The sequence below is a fragment of the Gymnogyps californianus genome, chromosome 21, assembly GCF_018139145.2.
Source record: "Gymnogyps californianus isolate 813 chromosome 21, ASM1813914v2, whole genome shotgun sequence".
NCBI classification, from domain to species: domain Eukaryota; kingdom Metazoa; phylum Chordata; class Aves; order Accipitriformes; family Cathartidae; genus Gymnogyps; species Gymnogyps californianus.
The window spans coordinates 8,924,635-8,943,283 of record NC_059491.1 but is presented as its reverse complement, the minus strand read 5'-3'; the positions used below and the strand labels follow the sequence as shown (position 1 = coordinate 8,943,283).

At 56.4% G+C, this 18,649-nt stretch overlaps 1 protein-coding gene across 2 annotated transcripts; it reads left to right on the top strand.

The window, feature by feature from the left end:
- The first annotated feature begins 2,691 nt into the window (after positions 1-2,691).
- On the top strand, positions 2,692-18,254 carry WNT4 (Wnt family member 4). Of its 2 annotated transcripts, none has more exons than XM_050909283.1 (5): positions 2,692-2,841; positions 14,349-14,584; positions 16,789-16,878; positions 17,242-17,384; positions 17,611-18,254. In XM_050909283.1, the coding sequence occupies exons 1-5, from the start codon at positions 2,765-2,767 to the stop codon at positions 18,076-18,078; spliced, it is 1,014 nt and encodes a 337-aa protein (XP_050765240.1). In that variant the 5' UTR covers positions 2,692-2,764; the 3' UTR covers positions 18,079-18,254. The 2 variants fall into 2 exon arrangements, with proteins under 2 accessions (XP_050765240.1, XP_050765239.1); XM_050909282.1 differs by having other exon boundaries at positions 16,747-16,878.
- The last annotated feature ends 395 nt before the right edge of the window (positions 18,255-18,649 follow it).

The window sequence follows — 18,649 nt, the reverse complement described above, 5'->3', positions numbered from 1 at the left end:
CTGCCCTGCCACGCTGTTATCATCTCCGCAGACAGCTCACGCAGCACTTCCCTTCAAGGTGACTCACTCCAGATGTGCACATCTGCCTTCCCTCCGGCATGGGGCTGTCCACCCTGTGGACACCCTAGCCGCAGTGCATCCCGGGGACGTGATCCCATGCTGTGACTGCTGCGAATGGCCTGGCATTCATGCCCTCTACGTATTCCTCCCTTCCTGCTGGGTAAGTCGGGATGTTCCCCTCTGCTCTACCTCCTACGCTGGAGACAGTGGCTTGAACCTGCTGCAGAAGCAGGTGGACATGCTCTACAACTCCTCGCCCAGGCCAGGAGAGGTGTCAAGGCAGGCATGTTGCAGGCAGAAGGTGGGAAGTGAAAGGGAGGAGGGAGCAGACCCAGGGGGGAGCATCTCCAGGGGTGCTGGGGCCAAGTGGCTGGCAACCTCCGCCGCTGCTAGCAGGGTGAGGAGCAGAGTGACCAGGGAATCTGCCTTCCCAAACACCTCCTTGACCCACCTACCTGCCCTTAACACAGGGCCAGCGAAATGAGTCTGGAGCCAGGTGCTGGGAGGGGACATCATGGGGCAGAGGAGCATCTCACATCACCCAGAGCACACGGGGCCCATACGAAGGGCCCTGGGAAATCATACTATGGCATCTCACAGAGGTCTTCCAGCTCATGTCAGGCACTCGCCGCACCATCCTGCCATCACAGCTACCCCGACAAGAGCCGCAGGGCGCCCCGAGCCTGCTGGCAGCACTGCCAGCCCTGGTACCAGGACCATGTCAGCCAGGGATGCTCCTCGGGCTGCAGGTCTCCACGCCAGCCAGGGTGCCCAGAAACCTGGGACCATGCCCACCCCTCTGGCTTCTGTTGAACTCTCTGGTGTTTCTCCTTGGGGGGGAATAACACACCTGAGGCCCAAAAATACGATATTCCTATGGACCCACGTGGCTCTGGCCAGCCAGCCATGGCCCTCTAACCTCTCATTCCCCTAGCCTTTCAATTAGCTCTTGCCTTCCTGAGGGCTTCACTCAACACCCAGAGCGATTAGAAGCCAGAGGAAGGCCACGGCTTTGTCTCAAACGATGAGCCAGATTAATCAGCTCCAGTTGCACTGAATTACCCAGTCGGGGCTCACAGCATCAACCTCCGATTCACCGGCAAAGCGGCCAGCATCCCGCTTTCAACTGGGATAATCAGCAACGACGTGAAAGCCAGATGAATGACTAGGTGAGGGTGGGCTGCCGCCTGTCAGGAGCTGGAATATAAGTCAAAGCACTTTGAAATTAAATCCTCGCTTTGACAGGGAACTAATGCAGAGATTTTAAAGTAGGTGTAATACACTTAGACAGGCATGTGTGCAGCCCAGTGCAAGTTGCCGTGCTTTGAATAAGTGTGTCCCGGCTACACTAAGAGCAGGAAAATGGAGTTGAAAAGACAAAGGGAATTTTGAATAGCTCCAAACCAGCTTGGCAAGATTTTAGAGATGGCAGCAAGAGGTTTTAGTAACGGACCTAACAAACAACATTGTCAGGAAGAGATTTGGTGCACGGTTGTTGGCTGCCTGGGATCTTGGATTTCACACCAAGCAGCCATCTCGTGTCGCTCCTGGCTTTAAATTAAGTCATTTGTGCCCACGTGGACTGCTGGGGATAGATGGAGGCACGGTGGATGGGGGAGGAGATAGGGCTCCCCACTGCATCTCTTGGCCTCCAGAGTGGGCAAGCCATGCTGCCAGTAGGTCCCGGGATTCCCAAGAGCTGACCTTCCTAGACAACTTCAGAGGTGGATTTAAGCCTCCATACTTGGTCAAGCTGATGTTTGACCCTCCACAGGCACAGCCCGGAGCCCATCACCAGAGCACTGCGGCTGGCTGCTCTCCACGGGGGCAGCCCTGCGGAGACACCAAGAGGGTTTGCAACCTCGTCCCTGCCGCCAGCTCCGGCCGCTATTCCCTCCCGATAGAAACTCCCCAGACCCCTCTCCTTATTTGTGAATTTTCAAATGCTAAAATTTGGCATTTACGGCGAATCCTCAGAAACTGGGATTTGGGAAATCCCTCCCCATCGAACGGGTGGTGGTTAATGGGGAAGGCAGTCTCGGCGATGCCTAGGCTGCTCCCAGCAATACGGAAACCCGAGGCAGCGCCATGCCCCATCCTGAGGGCTCTGCTTTTTCACAGCCACGCGGAAATTACCCTAAAAGCATCAAATGCGAGAGAAAAACCCTTCCTCCCCTCTCCGAGCCGCCCCCATCTCTCCCTGCACCTCCAGGGAGAAGCGAAACTCCCCCCCCCCCCGTGCCCCGATCCCACCGCACCCACCAAACCCTTCCAGGGGGTCGTGGAGGTCGTTGGGGGGGGGACGGGACGGACTGCAGCGGGGCAGGGGGCGCCGGCAGAGCCTCCGGTGCCCTCCCCGCCGCTGTCCCGCCTCCGGGGGTGTCCTCGGCGGCGGGTCCCGCCCAGGTAGCGGCGGAGCCGGGGCGGCCCCCGGGGCTGCCCCCGCCCCCGGCCCGCCCCCGGCCCGCCGCTCCATCCCGGGATGGGCCGGCCGAGCTGACAGTCGGGCTCGGCGGCCGCCGCGGGCGCATCCACCGGGCAGCGCCCGCTGCCGCCGCCGCCGCCGCCGCCGCCGCCGCCGCCGCTCCTGCCCGGCGCCCACCTGCGGCGGCGGCTGCGGCTGCCCCGGGCGGGCGGGGGGCCGGCTCCGGCTCCGGCTCCGGCTCCGGCTCCGGCTCCGCTTTATCCCTGCCTGTTCTCCAGGATGAGCCCGGAGTATTTCCTGCGCTCCTTGCTGCTCATCATCCTCGCCACCTTCTCGGCCAACGCCAGCAACTGGCTGTGAGTAGCCGCGGGGCGCGGGGAGGGGGGGACGACACCACCACCGCTGCTGCTGCTGCTGCTGCTGCTGCTGCTGCTGCTGCTGCTGCTGCTGCCGCCGCCGCCACTTGTTGATCCCCCCCCTCCCCCGGGGGCGGCGGAGCAGGTGCCGCTGGGGTCGGGCAGCATCGGGGTGTGACCCCCCCGCACACACACACCGATGCTGCTCGGTACCCAGCGGGGTGTTGGGCTTCCATCCCCATCGTGCCGGGTACCCGCTGTCCCCACTGACCCCCCCTGAACCGGTGGCGGCAGGGGTTGCAGCCTGCATCCCCAGGCAGGTAGGCTGCAGGGGATGCCGACCCTCCCCAGCCGCTCGGGTCTGGCGTGTTATCGAGGCTGGTTGGACAAGGGCTGGTTATCAAGCTCCCGTCACCTTTTTGTCCTTAAGTTATGAATCCAGACCACACCGGGGGAGGACGGAGGTCGAGGCATCGGGTCAGAGCAGGGCCCGGGGGTTGGCGAGGTGCCACGCGAGGGCCAGCGGTCCAGGGAAGGATTTGGCAGGGCTGGGGTGGCTGAGCGTGCCGGCCCCAGGGATCTGCCCACGCCTCAGCCCCCCATTCCCGGCGGGAGGACGGGTGGCAGGGGGCTGTTGCACACCGCAGAGGAGCCCGGTGACATTGGGAACCCGCTGAACAAACACTGAAATAACGTGTAAGGTAAACAGGGGCGGAAATCGTTCTGGAAAATTCCTGTGTGTTTGCCAAGACTGTCTTCTGGGGAGACCCCCCCGGGGCAGAGGGGATGGAGCATGACAGCACCTTCCCACCTAACTTTGAACGAAGGCGCCGGTTCCTCCTAATTAATCTGCTCTGGTGGGAGATGGTGCTTCCCCTGCTCCCAGCGTTGCCGGCTGCCGTGAACTAATTAGTTCCTGGTGCACGCACTCAGCAGACCCGCTCTCTGGCTGGGAACGTGGGCCACCTCCATCTCACCTCCCCGGGTCTCCGTTGGCAAGGGCAGGTACGCCACGGCCGGGCAGGGAGTCCCTGGGGCTGTCGGCATGGAAGATCCCGAGTGGCTTGTGCCTCTCCGGACACCTGCGCTCAGGTGGGCACGGTCCCACAAGCACATCCCCTGCACGAGGAGTCCTCTCCGCGTCCAGATACGGCTCCCGTCTCTCCCGCTTTTAGATTTGGCTTGCTGGGGGCTGAGGGACGTGGGTGGGTTTTGGAGGATGCCCCTTACGCCCCGGGGAAAGCGCCAGGTCAGCGGCATTCTCCAAGTGTCCTGCCCGTGGGAAAAGGTGCTCGCCCATCAGTAGCTGCCTGGGATGCGTTAGCACTTAGTCCTCCTCCCCTCCTCCTTTGCCAGATGGAGCGACTTGCACGCCACGCGTCTCCGGCAAGTGGTGGGTGGATCATAGCAGCTATCAAGGTGGTCTGTTAAGCTGTCACGCTTCTGGTGGAGGTATATTGGGAACTGTGGGAGTGTTTTTCCTGCAGGGAGAAAGTCCTGCTGAGGAAGCCCTGCGGGATGATGGCAGGTCCCCAGAGAGGAGCAGCCTCGGCTGCCCCGGGACGGGCACGGGGAAGTGCCTGGCAAAGGGGGATTTCACGAGCGAGGTCGACAAGCCGCCCGGGGCGGATGCGTAGAGGTGGGACCCCGAGGTCCACGGCGCCGCACGCAGCTGGGATCGCATTTGGGAAGCCGAGGCGGAGGGGTGGTTCGCCGCAATAGACGGGGAGGGCTGTGTGCAGCCGTCCGTGCTGGCGAAGCGAGGGGTGGGCGCGGGGGGCTCGGCGGTGGGAGAGCGGCGGGCTCATTCCTGCCAACAGGGGAGGAAAAGCAGATGCATTTCAGTGCGTTTGAAAGGAAGGGGGGGGGGGGGGGGGGTGTCAGCTTTTTTTTTTTGATGTTGCAAATGTATCGTGATAAAAGGATCGTCCCCCGCTCGGTGCTTTTTATTCTTTGCCTTTAGGATTAAGACAATTCCCATTGTTTATCTTCTCACATCAGAAACAAAGGCTGCCGGAGGCAATAAACAGAGTTAGAAGGATCCCAGGAGTTATCAGATATTCGAGGAATGAGTGTGTCTTCGCGAAGCCTCACGCGTGTGGGCTCCGGCGTGCTCTGCTTTATCACAGAGCCACCCGGGCGCTGCCAGCCTGCGCCCAGCACACTGGGGCTGGATCCAGCCTCGCTGGGCGCATATTTCTGCGCATAGGCGTGTGCGCTGGGTGGCAGCGCGCGGTGAAGTTTGCTTTTCCAGAAACCTGCTGGATTAGTGATTAAGTTCAGTTGTGACTTCCCCCCCACCCCCCCAACCCCCCCCCCCCCCCCAAAGCTTCTTTCGACCTGTCCGGACTCGCATTCCCCCAGCGCTTCGGAGAGACGCCGCTTGCAACACTTGAGCTGAAGGTTTTCTGTAAGCCTGGCTTTGCGGGGAAGGGCTTGTTTTGGCCATGTAAATGGTGTCCTCTGAGCCGCCCCATCCCATATAAAAGGGAGACGGTGTAGGCATCTCTCAGAGGGATCGCTCCGCTACAACGATCGTTGAGCTGGAAGGGACTTTGCCAAATCTTTCCATTAAACAGACCAAGCTGCTTTCTCTCTGGTTAGGAAGCAAACCTCAGGTGTGTTTTCTCAGTGTCTTGAGTTGTGGGAGTTGCTGCTTGGCTTGCTGCCTATCCAGAAAACCTCTCTTCTCCAAATCTGAAGAGATGCTGTGTTCCCCCTTCTCATGAAAGCCTCAGGCTTGCTCTTCCTCCTGCCTTTGGAGGCTCAGAGAGTTTTAAAGCTTTTCCTCCTGCCTCTTCAGGCACAGAATGGTAAAATTAAATACAGGGCTGTAGTTAGTGCCTTTTAGATCTAGCTGGTTGTGCACAGGAAGGTCGCTCCAGCTTCTGCTTTACCTCTGGAGGAGTCCAGGGATGTTCTTTATAGAGGCAAAATAGCCGAGTTACTTTCCAAAGCAACTCACCTTTCACAGACTCGATTCAGCTCTTGAACCTGCACGTGCAGTAATGTGGTTGAATTTGGAAGCGTGTTCTCTCAGTGGTCCAAAACCATCCCGATGCTGGGGGTGTTTTGTAGCAGGTTTCAGCCAAACCAGCACCTCTCTGAAGCCGGCATGGGAGCGCCAGGCTCCGGTTTCAGTGGGAGGTAAGGTGCGAGCAGTCACTTAGTTATTTATTCATTTATTTATCTATTTTGGAGGGAGGGAAGTCCACCTGAAGAAGTGAACTAGAAAATGTGCAAAGTGGGGTGTGGGTGTAAGCACCCACTAACTGCACATGGCACGGGGGCTGCTGTGATCTGTAGCTGTCTGGGTCGTTTGAATGATGAGAGTCAAATCCCATGTCCGGGAAGCATCGGATACGACAGGGCAGGGGTCCTTTATGGGTGAGACCCCTGGTTATCGAGCTATCGGGGAATCATTACAGCCTCTCTCCGTTTCCTTGCAGCTAAAACTGGCTTTGGAGGAGGCTTTCCATATGTACGCTGGATAGTCTGAGATGCGGTTATGCTGCTGCAGAGCAGGGTGTGCCACCAGCAGCTCCGTCTACCCCCTATTTACAGGGGTTTAAAACTTCCGTCTGGGCTTGAGACTTGGCTTAAAGGGCCAGGAGCACAAATGGGCTTCTAAACCCTTTAAAAAAAACTGAATTTGAGCACTCTGGGAAAGCTTGAAGACCTTGCAAGTGTCCGAACAAGCCTGGCTAAGCAGCTGCTCTCTAATAGTAACCGCTTTTGAGGGCTGGAGAGGGAGGGATAAAAGGAGTTTGGATTTCTCTGGCCCCCTTTCATCTGAACATCACAAGGTGCTTTGCAAATGCGGGGCCCGATTCTCTGTGCTCATCCCTGACAGCTTTGCAGTGGGGATGTTGCAAGAGCAGCCTGAACGCTCATTTTGTGCCGGTTTGGGTCATTGTGCAACGTAGAGGATTTGGGAAGAAGCATGCCTGGGTCCTACGCTTGCATCCTGCTCTTTTTAAACCAGACTTGATTTTTTTTCTTTTTTTTTTTTTTTTTTTAAGGTGAGTCTCCCCAGCTTTGGTAGCGGCGAGAGCTCGCTTCGCCTTGAGCCTGGCTTGGTTTAATTTTGTACGAGATTCTTTGCATTGTCGTTGCGACCCTCCCATTTTCCACCTGGCGAGGAACCGGTCCAGCATTTTCCCGGCGGACGCCGTGCCGCCACGGCGCTGATTCGGCAGGTGCAGCTAGCTCCAGGGCAGAGCTGCTCCTGCTGAGCCCCGCTCCCCTCCCTCTGCTCTTGTTTTTTTGAGGCGAGGACAGTGTCAGGAAAGTTCCCCAAGTCACATCTGCTCTGGCAGCTGGGATGGTGGGTTGCACCGATGGGGTTTGAGGGAGAATTTCCTTGCTTTGAGGGCTGCTGTGGGTTGGACGAGCGGCTTTTCACTTCTGGGGTGCCCGGGGCTCCTTTGCATTGCTCTGGGGATCCTCCCAAGGTTGGTGCATGCAACCAGTGACACCCATTCCCCGAGGGCGTGGGGAGGGAGAGCGACACTGGCAGCCTCCATTGGAAATATTTATTAATTTTTACTTATTTACTTACGAGTCTTGCCACTTTTGACGAAAACAGCTAATTTTAGCTCAGCGATGAAAATAGACTGGCTTTAAGGGTTGCATCCTGCAGAGGCAAGAGACCTCTGCCAATCTTGGCGCTGGACTTGCAACCAGTTTGGCTTGTCTCTGGGCGCTGGTCCTGTCTGGCAGGAAGACTTCAGGGCTGCGTTTGCTAGGGTGTAGGAGGGACCCGTGCTCTCTGGCTCCTCAGCGGTGATGGGTATTTCTGTCTTTTCCTAAGGAAGCCTCAAATAAAACTACAACCCAATCTTTAGTAGCAGAGCTTTATTCTAGGGAGGACGGGCATGAGTGAGATAAAACCACTCTGCACCCCCAGATTGTGCAGAATTGGATCAGCTCCAAATATGAGCAACAGCAAGAAGCAGATTTCTTTTTTGCAAGGGTTTGCTATGACTCCATGAGTCAGAACTGGACTTTTGCATTGAGGCAAAAAAAATGTTTATGTTACTCTGCTGAGAGCAACTGTCCTCTCAATTAATTCATCCTTGCGGATGGAGAGAAATGCATTACAGCCGTTTATTTGGGCTTTCTTAAAATTATGAAATTGCTGAGCAATCCTGGAGGTTAACAGTTTCGAGGAGGTTCTTCCGTATTTCCTTACAAGTGCAACGACGCTGGCTTTTACAATACTTGGTGATTTTTTTTTTTTTTTTTTTCCTTAAAGCTTGAAAGCCTTGCGAATCCACAAAAATCTCAGTCATCCAAGGCTGCTCGAATGGCAGTCTCCGCTCTGGATACAAAGCGCAGGTAACCTTTGTTTGGCTCCAGCCCCAGGGTGTCTGCCCCCCCCCCGCCTGTGGGCGACCCCCGACAGCATCCTCCAGGCTCTCCAGGAGCTGCTGCCATGGGCTGTTGCGGTTTGCAGCTGGGAAGGTGGCGTGCAGGATCTGGCTGGCTCAGCAGAACTGGAGCCAGTATTGTGCTTTCATGAAATTACTTGGGGAAAAAATTAATTGAGTATCTTGGCCGATGGAGAGCAGCCTGGGGTCTGTTGCAAGTTGGGCGAGATCAAACTAATCCTGCAGAAGGCTTCTCTCGCCACGTATTTGCAAATTCTGATCGAAACTAAAAACTCATCAGATTTTCTCCAACCAGGTCTAGCCTGAAGCGCTGCACGAGGGGAATTCCCACAGAGTTCAGCCCGGTGGCCTGCACTTGCCTCCTCTTGCAACAAGGCATTGCTGTTGTACTCGAGCCCAGGAGTAGCTTCTACTGACTTATCCTTTATTGCATCTTCCTTTATATTTCCTACACATCCAAAGCAGATTTCCAAAGTGGATGCTGCTCTCAGGATCTTCCCAGCTTCCATCCATCCCGGTCTTCCCAGCTTCCATCCCGGTCTTCCCCATCACAAAATGGAGATGTTGCCCTCAGATGCCCAGGAAGCCAAGAAGCAGCACTGGCTTGGGACCAGCAGCCGGGCCATCTCGCTGTCCCCAGAGACTTGTGATGGGGGAGGCAGGCCACCACCAATGGTTGGTGCATGGGTAGATGGGTGTTTGCTAGGTGTTGCCCACGGTGTTAGGTGCAGGGTCCGCGGTGTGGGGGGGGACAGGATTTGAGCTGTAGGTTCACCTTTTGAGCTCAGGCGGTGGAGCTGCACACTCAGGTCTGTAGGCAGGTAACGGTGAGCATGGCAATGCCTCCTTCTGGGAGACTGTTTTGGCAGCTGTTAATTGGAGGTGGAGATAAGGGTGTGAAAAGCATGGTTTTAGCCAAGAGATGAAATGTACAGTAACTGTGACAGGGAGGACTGAGCCAGAGAGCTGCTTTTCTTCCAGGGAAGAAACCAGACAGGCTCTCAGATGGTAATTTTGTAAATCATGGTTTACACTTAGAAGGGATGGCAAGGCAGGGTATCTAATCCCAGGAGGGGGATGCCTAGTCTCTGGGAGGGACATGTCCTGCTGCAGAGCCATCAGCTGGATAAGGGCAACCTTGCAGGTCTCCAGCAGATCCTGACAGGAACATGCCCAAGTTGGCAGACCTGCTGAACCATGCCAAGGATGTGGGTGGTACCTACGAGCCTGGCGCTGTTGGCACGGGGAGAGTGGTACTGAGCTCAGCGCAGGACACCACGAGAAAGCACAGGGGCTCTCTGGCCCACCTAGAGCGTCCTTTGACCTGCCAGCCCTGGGGCGTCTCTCCATGCCTTCTCTCTGCTTGGAAGGGGAAAGCAACAAGGAAAAGACGATCCCCTTCTCCATAGCTGCAGGATGGCTCCTCGCGGTGCCTGGTCAGTGCCTCTCTCTGCATGCATCTGTGTCCATCTTCATGCACTTTTGGTTTCTCCATCCTAAACAAGCCATTTCTTCTTCCTCAGAAGAAACCTGCCTGCACAAGGCAGTCGCAATCCGAAGTACAACCCTGAGTCACTGGCTGACCGTACGTCCAGCCACAAGAGGCACAGAGATGCGCTGCTGATCCAGGCTGACTTGGTTCCTCCATGAGCAGGGAGGATGTTTGCAGAGGCTGCGTCTCAGAGAGGAGCAGAGCTGAAGCATCTTTGCAATTTAAGACTTGAACACACCGTTTGTGGCCTTGGCCAGGCAGGTTGGGTGTTTGCTGAACAAGGTGAAGCTTCTGAGCTCATCTGACTTCTCAGCATTTCTAAGTGATATATCAGTGATGCCACTGGCCTGGGTCTGATTGTTATCATCTTCAGGAAAATATTCCCAAAATGAGACAATACAAAGAGTTCTCACACTTGAAACTCTTTTTTTTTTTAAATAAAAGAAACAGCAGAGATTTCTGCTTTCTCCAAGACATCTGCTACATCTTCCCTGACCCGCCTCTATTGAGAATTTGTCAATGACTCAAATTTCCACACCTTCCCACAGCAGGGAATCTCCTCCCCTCTCCTTCTGCCTCTATCTGCCAGCCGCTGTGGCTCTTCCAATGTCGTCTTGTCATTCCACCAGTTATTCTTCCTCCTGAAATTATTATTGTCATTTTTATTTAAGTAGGGGCTTCCCCCCCTGCCCCGCCTTTTCAAAGCTCCGTGGATTTGAGGTTTCCTTATTTGCCATCTTGGAGGGTGGATCAACTGCAGCTGCTTAAATTACGGGGCTTCAATCTTGATCTATATACTGTGGATGGAAAAAAAGGAAGGGCTTTCCGTCAGCTTTGTGTTAAATCAATAACTTTTACTAAAAGGGAGCTTGTTCTGTGAGTGACTTGTCTGGATTTAAAGGCAGGAGAAAAGAAACATAAATGCCATGATGAAGCAAGAAGACAAAACTTGAACAAATGGCTTGGGCAGCAGCTCACCCCTTGAAACATTCTTTGCCCAGTCTTGGAAAAGGAAGAAAATATGCCGTTATTTGGGTTTTTTTCCACAAGCAGGGCTGTTCTGAGGCTGCATGTGAGACTTCAGTCATAATCTAGAGCTCTGCGCAACCCTGCGCAGCAATCAAGATGTGATATCAGGATGGAGATCTGCACTGAGACCTTGCAGAGGGCAGGAACTGTTGGGTTTCCTCCTGTTGTGCCTGTCTTGCTGTGCGTGCAGGTAGACAAAGGCTTTGTCTGTGGTTTCTACCACCTCTGTCCAGGAAAACAAAGTTTGGAGCAAGGCCTTCATTAAGGACCAGGCGAAGTGCTAGAGCCGGGTTTCCATGGTGACCGTGGGATGCTGCGGATGGGTTTGGTGCCTTGCTCGGGCTCCACAGCCCTGAGAAACACCCTGTGAGTTGCAGGGTGGAAGCATCTTTGAGTGCTGGTGAGGGCAGAGCACGTTTCCCAGCTCTTATCTCGCCCTTCAGCTGCCCCAGAGAGGGGAAAGGGGGTAAGATGTTCCTGCCCGGTGCCCCTGAACGTGGTGTGGAGAGATGCCAGGTGAAAGCCTCAAAGCTGAGGTCCTTCAGCAAAGGTCCTTCCTTACATCCTTGACTCAACCTCTGGATCCCTCCTGGACCAGGGACCAGGATGGGAGCCTCCTCCCCCCCCCAAAAAAACCACCTTTTTTAGAAAGCAGTGATGGTACTCGGGGGATGTAGGAGACTGGTAGCAAGCTGGGAGTCTGATGGGACCATGGCATTTTAGGCACAGTTGCCTCCATCCCCAAGGAGAGGCAGACACACATGGGCTGAGGAGGGATGATGGCATACAGAGGACCTGTCATGGGGGAGAGAGGCCAGAGCACCGTTCTGGATAGCTTCATCTTATTTGCCTGCCTTGCAAAACAAATTACCAGACCTGTTCTTGGGGAGCTTTACCTATCTTTGAAGCATCCTTGGCCTTCATTTTATCATCCCAAACAGCATTAAATGCTTGTTGGGGAGGCATCTTATCAGGCGCATCTACTTGGAAAGGCTTGAAAGGCTCTGGTCGCGCTTTTCTTCATGTGTGCTTTGAATTTATAGCTTCCCCGTTGCCTGGAGAATCCCACCGAGCTGGGAGATATAGTAGAAAAGGAGATGATGACCCTGTCCTGAGCAGAGCTGATGTTAATGTGGCTGTTACACCTGCGGCACGGCTCTCTCCTGCCAAGGTGCCTGCAGTCGGACCGGGCACTGACGCATTGGCAGAACCGGCCGTGCTGCTTTGCTGGTACGATAAATGCTGCTTAAGTTGCAGGAGCGGGGGGAAAGCCAAATCAGCACAAGGGGTTAGTGCTGGAGGCAGAATCTGGTTTTCTTGGCTTCCAGGCTCAAAGCTGATCAACCAACCCATGGTGTCTTGGGATGAATCTCACCGCTCGGCTGTGTGTCAGCTTCCCCGTGCCCAAACTGAAATGATGGCTGGACCTGGGAGGGGACAGTGCTGTCACAGTCACTCTGGCTTTGCTCGGCGTCAGACATCCTCAACCTCCGGAGGGTGGTTTGCTGCCTTCATCCTGGGTCAGCCGAGTGCAGCGAGATGTGAGAACAGCAATTGTTGCACCCCATGTCCGGGACCGCAGCACGGGGACGGGGACGCTCATTGCATGGTGTGGGGGCCAGCAGAAAGGTGACAGCCCTGGGTTTGGTCACGGTGGGGTTTTCAAGCCGGCCGTGTGCATCAGGGAGCTGCGCAGCCGGTCCTCTGCAAACAGGGCTGCGTCCTTGGAGGAGCAGAAAGCCTTGGGCAAAGATGCTTAGCTGGTATAAAGGCTAGAAAAGAACTTGGCTCTGAAACCACGGCAGCCTGCCACTTCCCGCTGTCCGAGAGGCATTGCATCAAGTGATCTCCACACACAAGGAAAGCTGAATGCTTTTGACGGCTCGCCATGCAGACTCCCCACGGACGCTGCAAGCCAAGCCGGCTTTCTCACCGTCTCCCACGGCCCCCCAGTTGTAAGTGTGAAACCAAGCTGGTGAATAATTCTGCTGATGCACAGAAGAGAAAATCCTGTTCTCTCCTCCTGGGGCAGGCTGGCAGGGCTAATGGGAGGAAGAGGCTGTGACAACTTGATTTTGTGGCTGAAGTCAGCAGATCTGGCTCCTGGGACACATGGGAACAGGCAGGGAGCAGGAGCCACTTTTGCACAGTCACTTCTCGGAGGCGAGCAGGGCTTCAAAGGAAAAATCCTTAGCAGGATGTCGCAACTTGGGAGGAGGAGGAAAAAAAACAAGCAAACAAAAAAACCCACAAGCTCTGTAGGGCTGGGAAATGCAGTGTCAAGGAATGAGGTTTCCAAAAAGCCTTCGCTCGGTACTCACATCTCGGTGCAGACGAGGTAGCAACGTGAGCTGACACTGGTGATTCCCGAGGACGTTAAAGCTCGGTGCGGTCAGCGGGTGCAAGCATGAGTTGTGCCTGTCCAATGCAGGGGATCTCCCTGCTCCGCGGCAGGACGGGGCTCCACCGGTGGCAGTGTCACTTAAACCGGGTGCCAGCAGCCGCAGGAAGGAGGGAGTCTCAACTATGCACATGCTGGCACAGGCACAGATAGAGGATCTGGGATTATCCAACAGCCTGACCGAGCTGTACGGGTCTATCTTAAAACCCCCTCAGGGATCCAGAGGCTGGGGCATGGGCGAGCACGCACACGTGCAGGGCACAGTGGGTTGGGTTACTGGGATGTGTAGGATGGACCATCGTTCCCATGTGCTTGGTGGGGAGATGCCAAGAGCTTGCGGGGTGCTTGCCCCAAAAGGGGCAGCTCCCCTGCCCCCCTAATGCCGACACTCAAGAGCAGCTCTGTAACTCCTTCTGCTGAGGATGGGGCGATGGAAGGCAGAGCACGTAGTCACCTCCACGCTGGACCAGTCTTTTCCAGGTCAGCAAAGACCTCACGGCCATGTTCACGAGCCGGGCTGGTGGAGGAGGTGCCCAGCACGTGCAGTTTTGTTCACGGCAGGCTCCTGACTCTGTCCTCCCCACTTCAAGCCCTGCTCGAATCCCAAGTGACAGGAAACCTGGCAGCTCCCAGAGGCCATCCTTGCCTGCTGGGGGCCGGGGGAGCTAAAAGCAGGCTCCATGCGGAAAGTGGTTTGGAGGGCGATGTTTGTCGGTGATGAGCACACAGCCACGCCGCGGGAACAGTGTGGCAGCTGGAGCTGGCAGCCGAGCGCCTGTCCTGCTTGTTTTGGCTGACTTCAGAGACCTCTGGCTTTTCCTAGTAGCACTTGGATGTGCCGGTACTCAGGAGACCTGACCAGGCACATTCAGACAACGCCGAAAATATCTTCCTTGCAGGCAACAGAGGCAAAGGGGAGCCAGCAGCTGGGCTCCCCGAGAGACGGGAGACCAGGCTGCAGAGGGATGGTTGTTTTGCTTGGGCTTGCTCGCTGCCGGCCAAAAACGCATCCTGCGGAGCCACCGCAGTGGCACATTTAAGGTGACCCCAGATGGGCACCAGGCCTCAGCTACGGAGGGGATGAGAGGAGGGGATCTCCTCACTGTCTGCGGTGCAGGGTGTCCCAGCTGAACACGGGTTCGTGCTCCCCCAACCCTTGCCTCCTAACCAGTTGTGCTGGCTGTTGCGGCAGGTACCTAGCAAAGCTGTCTTCGGTGGGGAGCATCTCCGAGGAGGAGACCTGCGAGAAGCTGAAGGGCTTGATCCAGCGCCAGGTGCAGATGTGCAAGAGGAACCTGGAGGTGATGGACTCGGTGCGGCGCGGAGCCCAGCTGGCCATCGAGGAGTGCCAGTACCAGTTCCGCAACCGCCGCTGGAACTGCTCCACGCTGGACACCCTGCCCGTCTTCGGGAAGGTGGTAACGCAAGGTGAGCCGGGAGGACGTGTGCCTGGGGTGATGCTGTGGGGGAATGGCTACAACAGCAGTCCGGTGGGCTGCAGGTGGGTTTTGCTTGCTTGCCCCTGACCCAGCAGCTGGGGAGAGTAGGGAATGGCTCAGTGTTGGATCTCGGGGCTGACGAGTCTTCCCTGGGCATTTCAGCAGGGCTCTTTGGACTGTATTGGGGGCAGCATATCCAGACCCTTGCAGTTCCTCAGCTGCTGGGTGCTTCCTCTCCCGAACCTTTTTCACACCCAGCGGGTGCCCATTGCAGGGAGGCACCAGCCCAGGGCATCCAGAGAGCCGGGACCTTTTACAAGGACATGCCAAGTTCGAGCGGGGGCCCTAAAGTCACCCTGCGATCTAATTGCTGTCCCACCAAGCCCAGGAGCTTCGCTCTGCAAAACCGTGGCTGCATTTATTCGGTCTCTTCTCCGGGCAGCGCCGAAGCGATGATCGCTGCCAGACTGGCGCGCCGTTCTCGAGTGGAGCCGTCTGCGGGCGAGACCTTGGGAGGACAGCCCTCTGCCGCCCGATGCGAGTAAAACACACGGCGGCTGGACCCTCCAAGGACAACATCATCGCCCACCACCACCATCACCCAGCCACCAGCCTTCAGGGGGGGATTTATGGCCAGGGCAGCCCCCAGCCCCTCTGATCCCAGCCGCACACAGACATCCCGGAGGCACAGGGCTGTGATCAAACCAAGCAAGGACCCAGAGCATCAGGGTGAGGAGATGGAGGGGAAAGCCCCTCTGCAACCCCCGGAGACCACCAAAGCGGCCCTTACCTCCCCTCAGGTGCCACTGCCATCTCTGATGCACTTTCTCGCTTCCCATACACCAAAGCCTCCCCCCGGCTCCTTGTTTGACTTTCCTCCCCTCAACGCAGGGGTGAAGATCTCTTCTTGTGAAGGTTCAGGGACTGGAAATACCAGAAATACCAGAAACTAAAAGTCGTCTCTTTTTAGGCAGCCACAGCACAAACCGACCAACACGATCCTACTATTAACCTCGATTAACTTGGAGGCGGTTCAGTCCCCGCGCTGGCTGGGTCCTCCCCAGCCACTGCCAGCCGGGCCAGATTACAGCTGGGCCACCAAAGTCTGGGCTGCGACCACCAAAGTAGCTGCCCTCTGTCCGACCGGCAAGCCGGGGTGATGTCTGCTCACAAACCATCCCCTCTTCTACCCCAAGCATGGGACTACCCCAAACGCCAGCCCTCCTTGCTCGGAGATGTGTCCTCAACCAGCCTCAGAGGACAGTGGGGATTTGGGTGTTGCAAGAGCTGATCCCTGGCCACACCGCCCTGCGTGTTTATGCCCAGGGATGCCCTCTGACTTCCCAAACAAACTCTTCCTAACCGTGTGGCACCACGTAGGTAGACGCAAGAGCTGGGAAGGGGCTGCACCCTGGGGAGGAGCGTGGTTTTGCAAGGCGCTTTGGGAGCGGAGTGGGGTTTTGCAGGGTAGCTTGGGAGGTGCTGGGAGCTACAGGACCCTGTGTGAGAGGATGGCAAGGATCTGCAGCTGCAGGGGATGTTCCTGGATGTGGAAAGCAGCCAACTATTTTGGATGCAGGAGGGATTTCATGGCAGAGGTGCCCTGCGAGCACCAGGCAAGACAGTCTCTCCGTATAAGCTCTGGAGAGCTCTCCCCACATTGGCAATACAACTTTTGCATCTCCCTCATTGCTGGGTTGTAATTTGCCCATCGCGTTCGTGTTTTTAACCTTGTGGGGCAGTTCCCAGCTCCTTCACTATTGCGAGACAGGGCTCTCACTGCTGCAAACTATCGCCCAGCGCCGAGGTGTCCCTGCTGAGACTGGTCCAGGCTTGGCACTAAGCAAACAGCATCCCTGGGAGTGGGGAGGATGAGTGTCCTGCATGGGGTACCCCATCTTGGGAGGAAGAGATGGAGCAAAGGGCTTGACTTGATAGCTCTGCGTAGCGTGTTTTGCCGAGAGCCAGTTTTCAGACCAGCTTTTCAAGGCTGTTTATGTGCAACACCAGCGTTAGGAGAGAAGGGGAGCAGAGCCACACGCAACAGCCCACCAAGGGCCTTTGGCCACCTGGCTGCACCCCCTCCAGAAAGCCCTCTTGCATGCCTCGGACTTGCTGCCACGTTTCCCACCATCGTTTGTGCTGTTGCAGGGACGCGGGAGGCAGCATTCGTCTATGCCATCTCTTCGGCAGGGGTGGCCTTCGCAGTGACCCGAGCCTGCAGCAGCGGCGAGCTGGACAAGTGTGGATGCGACCGCACGGTGCAGGGGGGCAGCCCACAGGGTGAGCATGCAAAAGGCGGGCAGCTGAGCGGGGATGCAAAATAGCCAAGCATGGAAATGCCGGCTCTTTGAAGCCGTCCAGAAAGGAGGGAAAAGTTTAAAAAAAAAAAAGCCTCCTGTTAGTTTACATGAGGCCCTCAAAAAGGCATCTGGGAGCATCACCCATGGGACAGAGAAAGCATCTTGTCCATGCGCCCCCCCCAAGGCCACACTCCCCAGCTTCCCCAGTCCCCTAGGCAGCCCAGCCTAGCGGGTAGCAAGACAGAAGAGGGGGCAGGTCAGCTGTATTTTAGCAAGAGCAGGGCTGGAGAGGACGAGCAACGCAGGCTGGCCGTATCTGTCTCATCCGTGCTCTCTGCCTTAGGCTTCCAGTGGTCGGGCTGCTCCGATAACATCGCCTACGGCGTGGCCTTCTCGCAGTCCTTTGTCGACGTCCGCGAGAGGAGCAAAGGGGCCTCTTCCAACAGAGCGTTAATGAACCTCCACAACAACGAGGCAGGGAGGAAGGTAATGGTGAGGGGGGAAACCTGGGCAGCCGGTGCGGCTCTGCAGCATCCCAGCTGGGCTGTGCAGCCATTGCTTGAGCCATTTTGGCTTCATTTAATCCCATCAGCTCACGTACATCAGCATCGCTTTCTGCACAACCCTTCCAGACCCCGTACGTCGCACCCTTCTTTGCTGCGTCCATCCCAAGCTGACCGTCCCATCTCGTTTCTTGTGTCTGTTCCTCCAGGCGATCCTGAACAACATGCGGGTGGAGTGCAAGTGTCATGGCGTGTCAGGCTCGTGCGAGTTCAAGACGTGCTGGAAAGCCATGCCCCCCTTCCGCAAAGTGGGCAACGTCCTGAAGGAGAAGTTCGACGGTGCCACAGAGGTCGAGCAGAGCGAGATCGGATCCACCAAAGTGCTGGTGCCCAAAAACTCCCAGTTCAAGCCGCACACAGACGAGGACCTCGTCTACCTGGACTCCAGTCCCGACTTCTGTGACCACGACCTCAAGAACGGGGTGCTGGGCACCAGCGGCCGGCAGTGCAACAAGACCTCCAAGGCTATCGATGGCTGCGAGCTGATGTGCTGCGGCCGGGGCTTTCATACGGACGAAGTGGAGGTTGTGGAAAGGTGCAGCTGCAAATTCCACTGGTGCTGCTCCGTCAAGTGCAAACCCTGCCATCGGGTGGTGGAAATCCATACGTGCCGGTGATGCACGGAGGGGAACGCCCATCCGTCCCCCTCTCTAACTGACCCTGCTTCTCCCTTGCCCCACGGCCAGGACTGAGGAAGTAACCCAGATGCTGCAGGGAGAGCGCAGCTCTTTACAGAGACAGAGCCCCAGAGGAAAACAGATTTTAAAGAAAAAAAAATATTTAAAGTTTCAAAAAATTGCTCATTGTTGGCTTTTTTAATTTTGTTTTGGTTGCTTGCTTTATTTATTGCTGAAGCCAGAGCCCCTCGGTGTCCTGTGCCAGCAGGGACGCGTCTGCTCTTGGTGGCTGGCTGGGGACCTGCGTGATGCCTGCTCTCATCGGATGAGCTCCTGCTGACTCCGGAGCTTTGCAAACGGGAGGTGTTTAAGCCGAGGCTAGCGTTAGGCACTCAGTATCTTCTGTCACCGCAGTTATTTTTATTTAAGGCATGCGCTGAGCATCCCAGAGCACTGCTTGCCTTGGCTGAGCCTCGGGAGGGGATGGAGCGCAGCCAGCGTGTGCAGCCAGGTGCATTGCAGAGGATGGGCAGGCAGATGGTGACGGGGTGGCACTGTCCCCAGGAGTTAA